Source organism: Felis catus, chromosome C2, assembly GCF_018350175.1.
Source record: "Felis catus isolate Fca126 chromosome C2, F.catus_Fca126_mat1.0, whole genome shotgun sequence".
Classification (NCBI taxonomy): domain Eukaryota; kingdom Metazoa; phylum Chordata; class Mammalia; order Carnivora; family Felidae; genus Felis; species Felis catus.
Genome location: NC_058376.1, coordinates 34,755,012 through 34,770,531, shown reverse-complemented (window position 1 = coordinate 34,770,531; position 15,520 = coordinate 34,755,012). Strand labels below are relative to the sequence as shown.

The 15,520-nt window shown below is 34.8% G+C and overlaps 1 protein-coding gene across 4 annotated transcripts in view; it reads left to right on the top strand.

Annotated features, from left to right (window-relative positions):
• Window positions 1-15,520, top strand: part of GBE1 (1,4-alpha-glucan branching enzyme 1) — a 290,641-nt gene that overhangs the window by 40,511 nt on the left and 234,610 nt on the right. For all 4 annotated transcript variants that reach the window (XM_019839239.3, NM_001009872.1, XM_045036323.1 and 1 more), the window contains 1 exon segment: window positions 13,961-14,130. In XM_019839239.3, the coding sequence (XP_019694798.1) occupies window positions 13,961-14,130 (170 nt within the window).

Here is a 15,520-nt window from a genome sequence, read left to right as displayed (position 1 = left end):
CACAAAGAGCCTGAAACCCCTTTCTCTCTAACCCAAACCTGTGGTCTTCACCATGTCCATTTTCCAAGAAGAGAAACCTGCCCACAGAACAATGTTATTTGAGCCAAGAGCGGTTGAAACATTGAGTTAGATTTCTTCCTAGAAAATCAGTGACTAAGACTGTGTTAGCTCATGTTTCATATTACACGAGAGAAAATAAACTGAAAGGTCAGTTGAACAGTTACAGCATTGCCCTTTTCCAAGGTAATCAGCAGAGCATGTAGCAAAGACGTGAGCAGGAGCGTGACTGGAAAGAGAGTGGCTGATAAAGAGGCTGGCTGCTCCAAGTGCGAGGGACAACACTTGACACTTCCAGGCCTGACCAGATGGGCCGTCTCACAGGGCTTACCTTCAGTAATGCTGATTTATTACATTCCGATGATTTTTGTTTCTAGTCAGGCAGTCAGGTTTTCACATTGCCAGAAGACCCCAGAAATTTTAATATTGACCATTAATCATACCTTGGTAAAATGCAAGGGCAATATATTATTAATTTGTTTGCGACCAAGAGACAAGGCACGGTGATTAAAATTAATTTCTAGCTACGTTTTGTTAATTTATTCTAATTAATTAATCTGTTTAGAAGTGAAAATATGTTTACATTAATGGCTATATTGTAAGTTCTTTAAGTTGAGGCATTAAATGTCATTTCCATTATCCTAAATGCAGAATTCTAGAGATAAGTACTTTATTATTAAAATAAACAGGGAGTTGTATAAGGCTAAGTAATACAACTAAGGAGATATATCTAGATCTTCATTCATTGAATAAGAACATTTTGTGGCTTGGGTTTTGTACGATTAGAATCGGGAGGATCTCAGCAACAACTTCCCCCACCCCCTTCACTCTTATGGCCCAGAACCAGAATTAGGAGAGAACATTCAATGAATAACAACCACTGTTTACCTTTAGGACACTATTTTAAATAGTAGCAACTCTAACTTTTAAAAGTTAATTTTTGACAGTTTTGAAATGACCTCATTCTCCCCCTCCCTGAAAAGAAAGATTTAATGACTTATAATCATAATTTTCTACATCTATTTTATTAATTTGAAACTCAAAGTAGCCAAATTACACTTAACTTTAGGTCAAGAAAGAATAAAACTGTCATTTACATAGCTTTTATTCTACAACATCAGAAAATAAGAGATCAATTTTTTGTCTTTAAATGTGATCTAAGGATGTATTTGTCGGATTGGCTCAGTGCATTAGATTGTGTTTTGGATATGGTACGAAATGAATACGATTTTTTGAAAAGGTTAAAAATAACACACTTAATGCTTGCTTTTAAGTGAATTAATATTTAGATTGTATTGTAATTAGCATAATAGAACTATTTCATTTTTTTCAAAATTTTATTGGTTTCTCTTTCTACTTGGAAATCCCTTAATTTCTTTTTAATCAAAAAAAAAAAAAAGATGAGACATGCCACTAAATAACTTTTTTTTGGTGAGTTAGTTAACCAGTTGATGCTTGAACAATGTTGCAGACATTAGCGGCACCAACCCCTGCACAGTTGAAAATCAGCATATAATTTTTGACTCACCAAAATGTAACTAGTAATAGCCTACTGTTGACTGAAAGCCTCACTGATATTATAAGTAGTCTATTAACATGTATCTCGTATCTTGCATATATTATATACAGTATTCTTGTAATAAAGTAAGCTAATGAAAAAAATTTTATAAGAAAATCATAGGAAGAGAATATACATTTACAGTACTATACTGTATTTATTGAAAAAAAATCAGCAGTATAAGTAGACCCACACAGTTCAAACCCGTGTTGTTCAAAGGTCAAATGTACAGAAGCACAACCCTGATATCAATGGTACTATTTTTCTGCTTTATTAATGGGCAAGCTGAAACTCTGAGATCATGAAGCAGAAAACCTAAGGTCAGTTTGCTAATGGGCCTAGTGATTGAACCTAATCTTTTGTTTCTAAAGTCTGTCTTTTCTGGTGTGCCATCATCCCTGGCACCTAGTAGGTGGTCCATACCACTTATAGTCTTAGGCTTATTCCATATGTGAAATAATTGCTTTAATTAACATCTAGTCCCGGGGCGCCTGGGTGGCGCAGTCGGTTAAGCGTCCGACTTCAGCCAGGTCACAATCTCGCGGTCCGTGAGTTCGAGCCCCGCGTCAGGCTCTGGGCTGATGGCTCAGAGCCTGGAGCCTGTTTCCGATTCTGTGTCTCCCTCTCTCTCTGCCCCTCCCCCGTTCATGCTCTGTCTCTCTCTGTCCCAAAAATAAACAAACGTTGAAAAAAAAAAATTAACATCTAGTCCCAAGTCTTATGACATAGGCATTGGTAAGGATTATAATAGTGAGAAAAACTACTTGAATAAAAACCACAGACATGCATGATGCTATCAGTTTGAGTAGAAGTGAGATGATGGGAAGTCATTGCCTTCCACTCACTTTTGATCGGTTCTAAAGCACAGAATGGTTTATATTCATGTTAAATAGTGCTGACTGCTGAGGGGGTTGTGTGTTGGCTCCTGGAGGCAGTTGGTGTCTTTATTGGGTTGTCACATCCCCCGGTTTGCTATTTACTTTTGTGATTCCATATGTTTGATCTTGATATAGCACCAAGTTGATGAATCAGCTTCTTATGTGAGATAATGTATTTCCTTACAAAGCTGGCTGTTTGGTCACACAGGATCTTCAGGAGGAAGGGTGAAGAATTTCTGTGAGGATTCCTTCCCATTTTCTATATCTTACTGGTCAGAGTTTGTCCTGTGGGATCTTTATTCCTCTATACGTCTGTGTTGTAGAATCTGACCTCTACTGGTAGTGGCTCGCAAGCCATATCCTCCATAAGGCCAGTCAAAGGAGTGCATGAAACCTGGAGGGCCAGTGGGACTGAGTGAATAAGGGAGTATAGTACAGTTACAGTGCATTGTAACTCTCTTATATTTTAAGATTTTTTTTCTGTTGATCTCAAATGTAGCAATCATATTTAATATATTTATTATCCTGGTGGTGTGTTTATTTCATGCAAAGGTATCATGCTAAGCATTTTTAGATATATTAACCCACTTGATTATCAAAGCAACCTTATGAAGTAGGTTCTATTATTATTCTTAGATTAGGAAATTTAGTCTTAGTTATAGCTGGTAAGAAGTAGGACTGGGATTCAAATCCCAGCATAATAATTCTAATCTTAAACCTAAATCTAACCATCGTGCCACCATTGCTTAGCTACAGTCTGACAAGTAATAAGTGCTCACTACATAATTTGTTCATTGAGTACTTACTATGTGCTAATATCTTAGGTGCTCGGTTACATCATTATGCAAAACATAATTTTCCCTGTCTTGTGGAATTTATATTCTAGCTACTTTTGTTATCTGGTTATAAGCCTTTAATAGTGTCTTATGTGATGCTTTCTCACCCTTTGTTTTTTGCTTTACTCTTTTCATACACACACACCAAATAATGTCTTAAAGTCATGGGCTTTGTGATGTCTTTCATCTCTGTGTTTGTAGTGACTAGCATAGCACTGGATATATACTAGATGTTCAGTTATACATATGGAATAAATAGATGGATTTCACCACTCCTTGTTCCTCCCCTTTACTTAAACATCATCTAGTGTTTCCTGATAGATGAAGTTGAACATACACTAAATTGGATAGAGCTTAGAAATATGACTGAGATTTTATTTTTTTTTAATTTTAAATTTTTATTTATTTTGAGAGAGAGGGAGTGAGCACATGAGCAGGGGAGGGGCAGAGACAGAGGAAGAGAGAGACAGAATCCTAAGCAGCCTCTGCACTGTCAAGGCAGAGCCTGATGCAGGGCTTGAACTCATGAACTGTGAGATCATGACCTGAGCTGAAATCAAGAGTCACACACTTAACTGACTGAGCCACCAGGTGCCCTATGAGTGTGACTGAGATTTTAAATGGAAGTTTTTGGAAATTTACACATTTGTTGATCAATGACATTTTAAACATTTAAAAATAAGGAACAACATTTAAAAATAAGAAACCACATGTAGTATAATACCAATTTTAAAATTCTTTTCATTGAGCAGTCTTGTATAACAGAAGAGTCTACAAATCCCTGTGCCTTTAATATTGAGTCTATTTAATAAAGATTTCGTGAACCTATGGACTCTGCCTACCAAAATTCATCCTTGAAACTCCTCCCTTTAAAACCTGTGTTTGATCCTATCGGTTATCTCCTTTGTAAAGTCTTCAATGGTTTTTATTTTATTGTCTAGCTGAAAACTGTCTTTTCCATCCTGATTGGCCACTAGATCCCTTCTTCCCATTCTGTCACTCTGGCTGCGCTCAGCTATTAGTCGTCATATCAGCAAGGACTTCCTAGTTCTTACACATGTAATGTCCTTCTCTGTCAGTCTCTGGCTTTCAGAATATACTACTTCTCTTTCAAGATACAGCATCAATGCCAGCTACTCCCTAAAGCCTTCTCTACCCTCCTTTTCTACAAGTTCCTTCTGTTGTCTTTCTTATTCTTCTGTCAGTGCCTGTTTATCCCAGCCCACTCCTGTCATGAGTCAAACACTCTTCCATTGGATTGATGGACTTCTAGGGAAGGATTTTGTTTTATGTAACTGGATTGTTAGCACACAATAAAGATTTTTATTCTGTAGTAAAAACATTGTGTTTTTTGTGGCTGTGGAATTTTTATCCTTGATTAAGAGACATAAACTCTTCGCTTTAAAGTCTCAGATGCCTGAATATTCATATGATAGTTTTAATATATGGATAATTTTGCATATTCTGGATAGTTTTCACCAGAGAAGGAAGTTTCTACCAAACACCTTGAAGTCTTCTTAAAGGCTGATTCAAGAAGCTATTTTTTTCTTTCAAAAATCCCATCCTTCCCTCTTTTAACCTTATTTTTTCCTCTTTTTAGCTATTAAAAATACCTCTTGATGGGGCACCTGGGTGGCTCCGTCGGTTGAGCATCCGACTTTGGCTCAGGTCATGATCTCGTGGTTTGTGAGTTTGAGCCCTGCGTCTGGCTCTGTGCTGACAGCTCAGAGCCTGGAGCCTTCTTCGGATTCTGTGTCTCCCTCTTTCTCTTCCCCTACCATGCTCATTCTCTGTCTCTCTCTGTGTCAAAAATAAATAAAACATTAAAAAAAATTTTAAAAATACCTCTTGAGCTTTTACCTCTGTGCTTTTTCTTGCCTCTAATCCATGTCTCCTCTAGGAAACAAACAACAATCTAAAATCTTGAAAATTAAGCTAGCTGGGAAGGAATTCCCTCCCTGGGTTCCTTAGGTTTCAGGACCACTCAGAAACACGTGAGAAAGGATTCTACATCCTAGACATTTCTAGATAAGGTACAATCCATCTCCCTTGACTTATCTCTTATGTTCACAACTCTGCTTGAAATTAGAAATTCAGTACTGGTCTAGGATGAACTATCTTCCAATAGAGCAAAGATTTCAGTTTGTTTCATTTTTTTTTTTCTAAATGTATCTCTTGCTACTTCTGTAAAATAACTCTTCCCCTCCGCACCGCTAGTCAATCCAATCTACTTATTTTTTTTCCCAGACTTTCCATAATCCATGTATTCAAGTCCATATGGAGTACTTAGTGTGTGTTATATGTTAGTAGTATGCCTGTATTTGTAATTTTTCATAGCAGTAAAAAGATGGTGAAGATTCTCAAACACTTTTAGAATATGAGGGAAAAATCCTTAATGTTTTCTAATAATTAACATGTATATTAAAATGTAAATAAGTGCTGTCAATAAAAAAAAAAAAAAAGATAAATTAAAAAGTTTCCTACAGCATTGCCCCTCACTGAGGTGGAGAAAATTTGCAACCAACAATTACTGTGCACTTTCTGGGTACTGTGAGGATGGCTCCCAGTGCGATTTCATTGTTTCCTTTCCTCAATTTAACGCAAAGAAATTAAGGAAAAGGGAGGTTAGGTGACTTGTTCAAGGTATGTAACAGGGTTTGGATATAACCTAGTCTTTGTTTCTAGAGACTAAGCTGATTCTCTTAATATAAAAAAAAAAAAAAAAAGTCTTATGAATGAAACTTTAAGGACTTCTTTTAAAAAGAAAATGGGACACTTAGCTTAAGATTGTTGTCTCCTTACTAAGTATACCTTTTGTGATGAATGATATTTCATCTCTATTGCTTGTTACGTTCTTGACCTTGGACAACTACATATTTATCTGTGCCTCCGTTTCTTCCTTTGTAAAAAGCATTAAAAACATCAATGTAGAGATCAAATCTGATGATATTTATAGCATTTTATATCTGTACAGAATGCTAGTTGCTATACTAACTTTATTTTATGTTCTTTGGTTACTAAGAATTTGACCTAGTTTTTAAATATCCTATAAATTCAAGCAAAATATTAAGAGAGATGAGTGTAGTAGCAGAGGGCACGGGTATGATGAGTCTGCTGTATCCTCAGGCATTTTCTTTTTTGAGCTGCAGCGATTTCAAAGTGGAATGTGTATTTCTGTATCAGAAGCTATAGGGCTGACCTTGAGGGAAGTCAAGATATTTAGTTAAAGTAATATTACGCTATAATCCTGTTTCTGTTGAATTTTTAATAAATGGGACATTTGTACATATCTTATGAAAGTTCGTAGGAATGATTTTTTAAACTTAAACCTTAAATAAATCTAAAGTGTGTTTTAAGAGATTTGACTCACATTAACAAGAAAATTATTACCACATTTATTTAACCCCCCCTCCCCCGAGTTTGTGTCTTTTTTTAATCAGTAATTTTCCAAATTAATTTTCTTGATTGCTCCTTAATTGTTTGACCATTTTATTGAATGTTGTCACTGTGTGGTTTAATATGGATTACAATTTTCATACACCAAGAATGATGGCTGAATGATGTTTGTAAGAACCAAAAACAAAACAAAAACCAACAACCCCCCCCCCCCCCCGGCCACCACACACATTTTCTCACAGGACTTAAAGAATATGAGTTTGCATACTGGTACCTCATCATATCTATAGACCTAGTTTGTTTGTTTGTTTGTTTATTTGTTTATTTGTTTGTTTTGTACAGGTCAGTATTTTAAGGAGTTTTGAAACATTGCCAATATTTAAATTAGGGAGAGTTCATAGAAAAATCTGTCTCTCTTTTTTTTATTGGTCCCTGAACAATTATTTGGTCTGGCAAATCATGCATGGTAACAATAGGCTGTAGCTACTAAATAGAAGGTTTTGTTTTTCAGTGGGGTTTGTAGTCACTATCTCACCAGAGTTCCTTTCTGCTTTGTTTTCCGTATTCTAAGGTGAACTTCATTTTTTCTCATCAGGATTGAGCTTTCATGTTTCTTATGTGGGGCAACTCCTCATGTATGTGATACCTATCTGGTTTCTGAGGGCGGTTCAGTTTGTGTCCCCTGGGCTAAGGGCATCAGTAAGATGGGGCTTATGCCATTTTGTTAAAAGCTGATTTGTTTCAAGTCACGGATTAAATATAATTTTTATATTTATAAAATCATGGACGTGTGTGCATGCACATGTACGTGTGTGTGTGCATGTATGTGTGTGTATTTGAGTGTGTTAAGTATATATACAATACAGAAAGGCAACTCGACACCAAAAATCCCCATATAAATGATTAAAAAATGGGCAGAGGACCTGAATAGAAATTTTTCTGAAGAAGATATATGGATAGCCAACAGACATATGAAAAGATGCTCAATGTCACTCATCATCAGGGAAATGCAAATCAAAACCATAAGATATCATCTTACACCTGTCAGAATGTCTAGTATCAAAAAGACAGATAACAAATGTTGACAAGGATGTGGAGAAAAAGTAACCCTTGTGTAGTGTTGGTGGGAATGCAAATTGGTGCAGCCACTGTGGAAAACAGTAATGAGGCTCCTCAAAAAATTAAAAATGGAAATACCATACAACTTAATAATTCCACTACTGGATATTTACCCAAAGAAAACAAAAAGACTGATTCAAAAAGATATGTACCCTATGTTTACTGCAGTATTATTTACACTAGCTAAGTTATGGAAGCAAGCTAATTGTCCATCAGTAGATAAATGAATAAGGAAGAGGTGCTGTGTATACACATACACATTGGAATATTACTTAGTCATGAAAAGGGATGAGATCTTGCCCTTTACAACATGGATAGACCTACAGGGTATTAGCTAAGTGAAATAAGTCAGAAAAAGACAAATACCATATGATTTCATTTATATGTGGAAGCTAAAAAACAAATGCACAAACAAAAAGCAGAAACAGACACATAAATCCAGAGAACAAACTGGTGGTTGCCAGAGGAGAGAGGAGTAGTAGGATGAGAAAAATGGATAGAGGGGAGTGAGAAGTACAGGCTTGCAGTTATGGAATAAAAGTCACAGCATAAGCAATATAGTCAGTGGTATTGCAATAGTGTTTTATGGTGACAGATGATAGCTACATTTATGGTAAGCATAGTATGACATAGACCTGTCTGATTGCTACGTTGTATGCCTGAAACTAATGTAATATTGTGTCAAATTTACTTCAATTAACAATATACTTTGGGGTCATATATAAAATATTCCACCCACACCTACCACTCCTATAGGCCACTTCAGTCCACTGATCAGATTATGTGGCATACTTCTGTCATTGAGGCAAATGTGGTTACTGTGGCGGTGTTAGGAAGGCTTAAGGCCTCTCCCCAACCCCTGGAGCTGAGCAACAGACCCTGTAGCTAGATCTATATTTTCTTTATGCAAATAACTGCTTTCAGAATATTGTTCTATAACTTCTTTCCCTAAACAGTACATTTTTGACACCTTTGCCTATCAGCCCATTTCTCTCTACCTCATTCTTCTTTATAACTCTTGTGTAATTTTTTGTTTGGAAGTCCCACAATTTATTCAACTAGTCTCCCAGTTGTTGATCTGGTAGGGTATTTTCCATGGTTTTGTGTCATAAATAGTGCTATAATTATCATCATTGTACACCATAGATGTCATTGCTTCCTTGTTCTATTTATCCATAGGGTAAATTCATAAAACTGGAATTACTCAGTGATTTTGAAATTTTCATAGGTGATGCCATATAGTTCTCTAATTTATATCCCACCAAACCGTATTTGAGAATGTTTTTCTGCACTGTACTCTGTTCACACAGACTATCATATTTACTGATTTTTTTTTTTTTTTTAGGTAGAAAGTACAATTTTTAAGTCAGGATTTGTACTTCTTTAGTTATGTATGAATTTGAACATCTTTTCATATGTTTATTGGGACATTTGTAATTTTTTCTCTGAACTACTGGTATTATTTGTTTTTAATTTAATGTTTATAACCATGATTTCTCTTCAAATTATTTTGGTTTCAGAGATCCTCTTTTTAAAAATGATTATAGGTTCCAATATTTTATTAGATAAGAGATTCTTTCAATACTGGTTTGAAATACTCTTTCATTAGATATTTAATTTCTACATATGCCAAAGGCTATTTCAGGGACTTGATTTTGTTCCATATATCTATTTCAAATAATTTCAATTCCCACAATTTTATAAACATAGTTGTACATGCAAGTAAAATTCCTAAGGAATATTATATAGAATTATGTAGATGTTTTAATAATGTAAAGATTATAGAGTTTCAGAAAAAAAATCATTTGTTTTTATTTAAATGTTGCTCATTTGTTATAAACGATTGGAACAATGCAAGGGAGAAAGTAAAAAGAAACCATGTGAAAAAAGTTGTCACTAATATTTGGAGACCATTATTCCCGATATTTTTATATGCTTATGTGTATGTAGGAGAACAGAGAAATATCTTGATAGCTAGAAATAATATAATGAAACATGAGAAAAACATATGTTAAATTTAAGTTAAATTATTTGAAACAAACTGAAGTGAAATGAAAGAAAGGGGTGAAATTTATATACAATGTCTTTATACTCAAAAATGTTATTTTCTGGAGTTCACATCTAAGGCCAACAAAGGGAGTAAATTATTTACAGTTGTACCAAAAAAAAAAAAAAAAAAAAAAAGAAAGAAAAGAAAATACCTAAAGGATAAATGTAACCAAGGAGGCGAAAACCTGTACTCTGAAAACTATAAAACATTGATGAAACAAATTGAAGGTGACAGAAAAAAATGGAAAGATATTCTGCGTTGATGGATTGGGAGAACCAGTAGTGTTAAAATGTCTGTACTATCCAAAGCAATCTACAGATGCAATCCCTGATCCCAAGATGTTGTTGGTGAAAACATCCAATGTTGTTGGTGAAACAACATTCCAAGATGTTGTTGGTGAAAATACCAACAACGTTTTTCACAGAACTAGAACAAATAATCCTAAAATTTGTATAAACCACAAATACTCCAAATAGCCAAAGCAGTCCTGAAAAAGGAAAACAAAACTGGAGGTTTCACAATCCCAGATTTCAAGATAAAACTGTAGTAATCAAAACAGTATGGTGCTGACACAAAAATAGACACAGATCAGTGGAACAGTATACAGAGCCCAGAAGTAAAGCCACACTTTTACTGTCAATTAATCTATGACAAGGGAGGCAAGAATATACAGTAGGAAGAAGTCTCTTCAACAAATGGTGTTGGGGAAACTGGGCAGCTACATTCAAAATAATCAGATTAGACCACTTTTCTATAGCATACACAAAAATAAATTCAAAATGGATTAAAGACTTATGTGAGACCTAAAACCTTAAATTTCTAGAAGAAAGCATAGGCAGTAATTTCTTTGACATTGGCTATGGAAACATTTTTCTAAATATTGTCTTCTCAGGCAAGGGTAACAAAAACCTAATTAAACTATTGGGACTATAACAAAATAGAAGCCTTTTGCACAACAGAGGAAACCATCAACAAAACAATAAGGCAACCCTCCTGAGTGGGAGAAGAGAATTTCAAATGATATATTTGATAAGAGGTTAATAACCAAAATATATGCAGAACTTCTACAATTTAACACTGAAGAAATAAATGCAATTTAAAAACAGGTGGAGGACCTGGATGGACATTTTTCCAAAGATGGCATACATATAGCCAACAAACACATGAAAAGATGCTCAACATCACTTTTCAGGGAAATGAAAAACATAACCTCAATAAGATACCTGTCATACCTGTCAGAAAGGCTCATACCTGTTAGAATGGCTAAAAACCAAAAACAAGAAAGAACAGGTGTTGGTGAGGGGTGGAGAAAAAGAAACCTTTATACACTTTTGGTGGGAATGCAGCTGGTGCAGCCACTATGGAAAACAGTATGGAGTTTTCCCAAAAAAATTAAAAGTAGGGTTACATATGACCCAGTAATTCTACTGGCTGTTTACACAAGGGAAATGAAAACACTAATTCAAAAAGATATATGCACCCCTATGTTTATTACAGCATTATTTACAAAAGCCAAGGTCTGGATCCAACCCAAATGTCCTTTGATAGTTGAGTGGATACATAAAAAGTGATATATGTATATCATTTTATGTATGTATATACACACACACATTTATGCATATATGTATATGTATATTACATGACTCAGCCGTACAAAAGAGTGAGATCTTGCCATTTGCAACAACATGGAGGGACCTAGAATGCTAAGTGAAATAAGTGAGTCGGGGAAAGACAAATGCCATATGATTTTACTCCTATGTGGAATTTAAGAAACACATGAATAAAGAAGAAAAGAGACAAATAAAAAGACTCTTAAATATAGAAAAAAACTGGTGGCTGCCAGAGAGGTAGTTGGTGGGGGGAACGGGTAAAGTAAAGGGATTTAACAGTACACTTATTGTGATGGACACGGAGTAATGTATAGAATTCTTGAATGATTGTATTACACATTTGAAGCTAATATAACACTGTGTGTTAATTATACTTGAATAAAAATAAAGAGTGGCCAGTGGGAGGCAGGGTGCTTCAATCGGGTAAGCATCTGACTTTAGCGCAGGTCATGATCTTGGGGTCTGGGTTTGAGGCCCGCATCTGACTCTGTGCTGACAGCTCAGAGCCTGGAGCCTGCTATGGATTCTGTGTCTCCCTCTCTCTCTGCCTTTTCCCTGCTCACACTCTGTCTCTCTCTTTCTTAAAAATAAATAAACATTAAAAATATTTTTAAAAAGAGATTAAAAATTATAATGAAGACAACCTTAATTTTAGTGATCAATTACTCTTTTAAAATGGGGGTCTGACTACTCCTGTATTTTCTTCCATTTTCTTTTCACTCATCTCGTTTTTGTTTTTTTGTTTTTTTTGTTTTTATAATAAAACTTACTTTATCCCTTGAGATTCTTTTTTTGTTATCACATTCACACATTTGCACAATCGCCTTGCCATCGTTCTGTATTTACTGACTCAGGGTTCAGCAACACTGCTGCAATGACAGTTAATTCCTCTGTGTGTGTGTTTAATCTTTTAATTGCCTAGTTTTGTTTTTGTTTCCTCCTTCAACCATAGTTCGTTAGTGTCATAAATTTAAGATTAGTTTTTAATTTGACACTACTTAAAGAATTCCTTAGATGTGAGTAGGAACTTGCCTCCTATAATACCCTTAGGTTACTCCCTTTCCTTCCCTGAAATGTGTGGGCTTGGCATTATCTTCTGCTCTTTAATGTAATGTTCCTTTGGAAAAAACAAAATAGAAGGAAACAAAACCCAAAACCTCCCTCTGCTTCCTTTTTTGTACCTGGTTGTCTGAATAGTTGTTTGTTTATCCTTTGAATCAGTAGCTTAAATTGGGAGATGTTGCACTTGTGTGTTTGTGTGCTTTTTTTTCCAAATTTTTCTTAAAACACAGTATGCTCTTTTTGATACGCAGATTTAATTCTTAAGGAAAAATTTTCCAGCTTTATATTTTTTGCATCCATTTTATTTGGTTTTGTTCTTCAGAGTCCTTATACTAGCTGTCCTTCTTTAGATCATTTTTTGTTGATTTTGTGTATCTCTTAGCTTCTCTTTAATTTATTCCATTTCTTTGTCTTCTTCTCTATTTGATTATATAAATTTCCAATTATTTACTCATTGAATAATTTGCATTTTTACCATGTGTGCATTTTGGTTCTTACCAATTCTGATTATTTTCCAATGATAGATTTTGTTCCTTATTTTGTTTCATTAGGTCTCTACAGTCTCATTTTATTCTCATTCTATTGTTTCATCATATAATCCCCATCTCTCCCTCTCTCTCTCTCTTTTTTTTTTTTTCAGTTCACTTTTAATTAAATTGAAATACAGTGTGAAATACTTGTAAGAATTTCCAAATCTTTGGAAAGATTCATTTTCTGTTCAGCTCACTTGGAGTGTCCTTTATTAATCAGCTTCTCATGCTGTATATTCCTTGTGTATCCCCCACCTGGATTCATGCCCTCCTCCTGGGGTTCTATTGCTCACCCCTCAGGGTCTGGGGAAGTGCAGAGAAGCTTATTAATTGCTCAGTTCGTTGTTTACATATTGTCTGCTGCAATTTTCATGCTTCAGAGAGATGGTTAAGTGATTGCGAAATGGACCAATTTGCTATCTACCCCTTAACAGGAAAAGGGTGCCAAACCCTACTGGAAGGTCATTTTATTTATCTTGCTGGCTTTTGACTACTTTTCTTTTATTTTCTTAGGCGTTAGAAGAGAGACATGTAGGGATCTTCCTTCATTATCCTCTTTCGACGTAGAAGTTGCTATAATGTTGATTTTAAAATTTCATGGAATATAGAGTAATATTTTCTCTCTTATACCAAAATACATGAAATTATTTCAAAAATGTGAGATTCGTTCATTTTATTTCAGATAAGAATGATTTTATCCTCTGAGGTAACCGCTACCAAAAGTGAAATTATTCACGTTATTCCTCTTTAATATCTTTTTTTTAAATCTTTTTCTGAATAAGAGTAACACATTTGCTTAATTATTGTAGCTTTGTTAGAAGACAATTTTATTTTCTAACTTCCTTCTTTTGCACTTTTTTAAAGGTATAAGAAGTTTAATGAGACTTTGAACAACATCGGAGAGAACGAAGGTGGTATTGATAAGTTTTCCAGAGGTTATGAATCGTTTGGTGTCCACAGATGTGCTGATGGTGGTTTGTACTGCAAAGAATGGGCCCCAGGAGCAGAAGGAGTTTTTCTCACTGGAGACTTCAGTAAGTGTTTCGAAAGATTTAAAGTCAGTTGCACTATTTTATTTATTTACTTGAAACATAGATTTGTTCTAGTTCATATGTTTAACTCTGATGAAAGTTAATGATTAAAAGTATCTGACTCTTCAGATAGAACCACAGACTTTGTGAAATCTTCACTTCCACGTGTGGTGCTGGTATCTCTGCTGTAATGTGATCCATGTGTTTCTGAAAAACTTTTATGTTCTGGAAAATCATGTACCAGAAGTAACAGAGTTTATGAGAAAAACAGTACTAGGCAGACTGCTCCAAATTTATTCAACTTTGTTAGCAAGCCCTCACAAAATCAATAGCAATCTGGGTAAAAATATTGGTGTAAGTTAAATCTCCACTAGCATTTGCACCTGGTTAACGCTGGCATTGTAGTTCTTGGATCCTCTAGAGCCCAATATTCTTTTTTTGAGACCTCAATAAAAGTAGACATCTAATCTAGAGGGCAAACTTCATCACTGAATTCCTTTTAGTTTCCTTTTTTTGATAATACACTCTCAGTTTTTTTTGTTTTTGTTTTTTTTTCTTTAACAAATACCTCTCAACCTTATTATTGCGCTGTTAATTTCATTAGGCAGTTAACCCTATGGAAAGTATGGCTGGGCTAGAAGTCAGGCTTCTGGTTTACAGTCTAGTGGGAGGAGGGACCTATATGTAAATAAGTATAACACAATTTCTTCACTTTTATTCTAGCAGTATAAATAAATCACTGTATTAATGACAAGAAAGAAAGCTCAGTTCTGGAAGTGGAATAACGAAAAATAGGCCTTGGCAAAATGTTTCTAATATAAGGAAGTATCAGAATGATAATCATCCTTTAATTCCGTGTGAGTGCTGGAGTATTTAAAACTTGATTTTACCAGATTCAAAACTCTACATGTTATATATTCCATTTATATGACATTCTAGAGATGGGAAAGCCATAGGGACAGAAAACAAAGTTGTCAGGGTTTGGAGGTAGGAGTTGTGAGCTTAGTACAGAGGAGCATAAAGGTACTTCTTGGGGGTGATGAAAATACTTTATGTCCTAATTGTACTGCTTGTTACATGACTGCATACATTTGTCAAAATTTATAGACCTGTACTCATAAAAGAGTGAATTTATTGCATGTAAATTACACTTTAAAGAAGCTGACTTTTAAACACTTTTGGCTTTATATATGTTGTCTAAAGTAGTACTGTTTGATAGAAATATAATGTAAGCCACTTATGTAATTCAGAACTTTTAGGAGCTATATTAAAAAAGTAAGAGAAGGACAACTGAATGAAATCTAATAATGATAAATTTTATTTAGCCCCATGTATCAAAATATTTTAATATAATCAATATAAAGTTTGTTAACGAGGTATTTTTGTTCTTCTG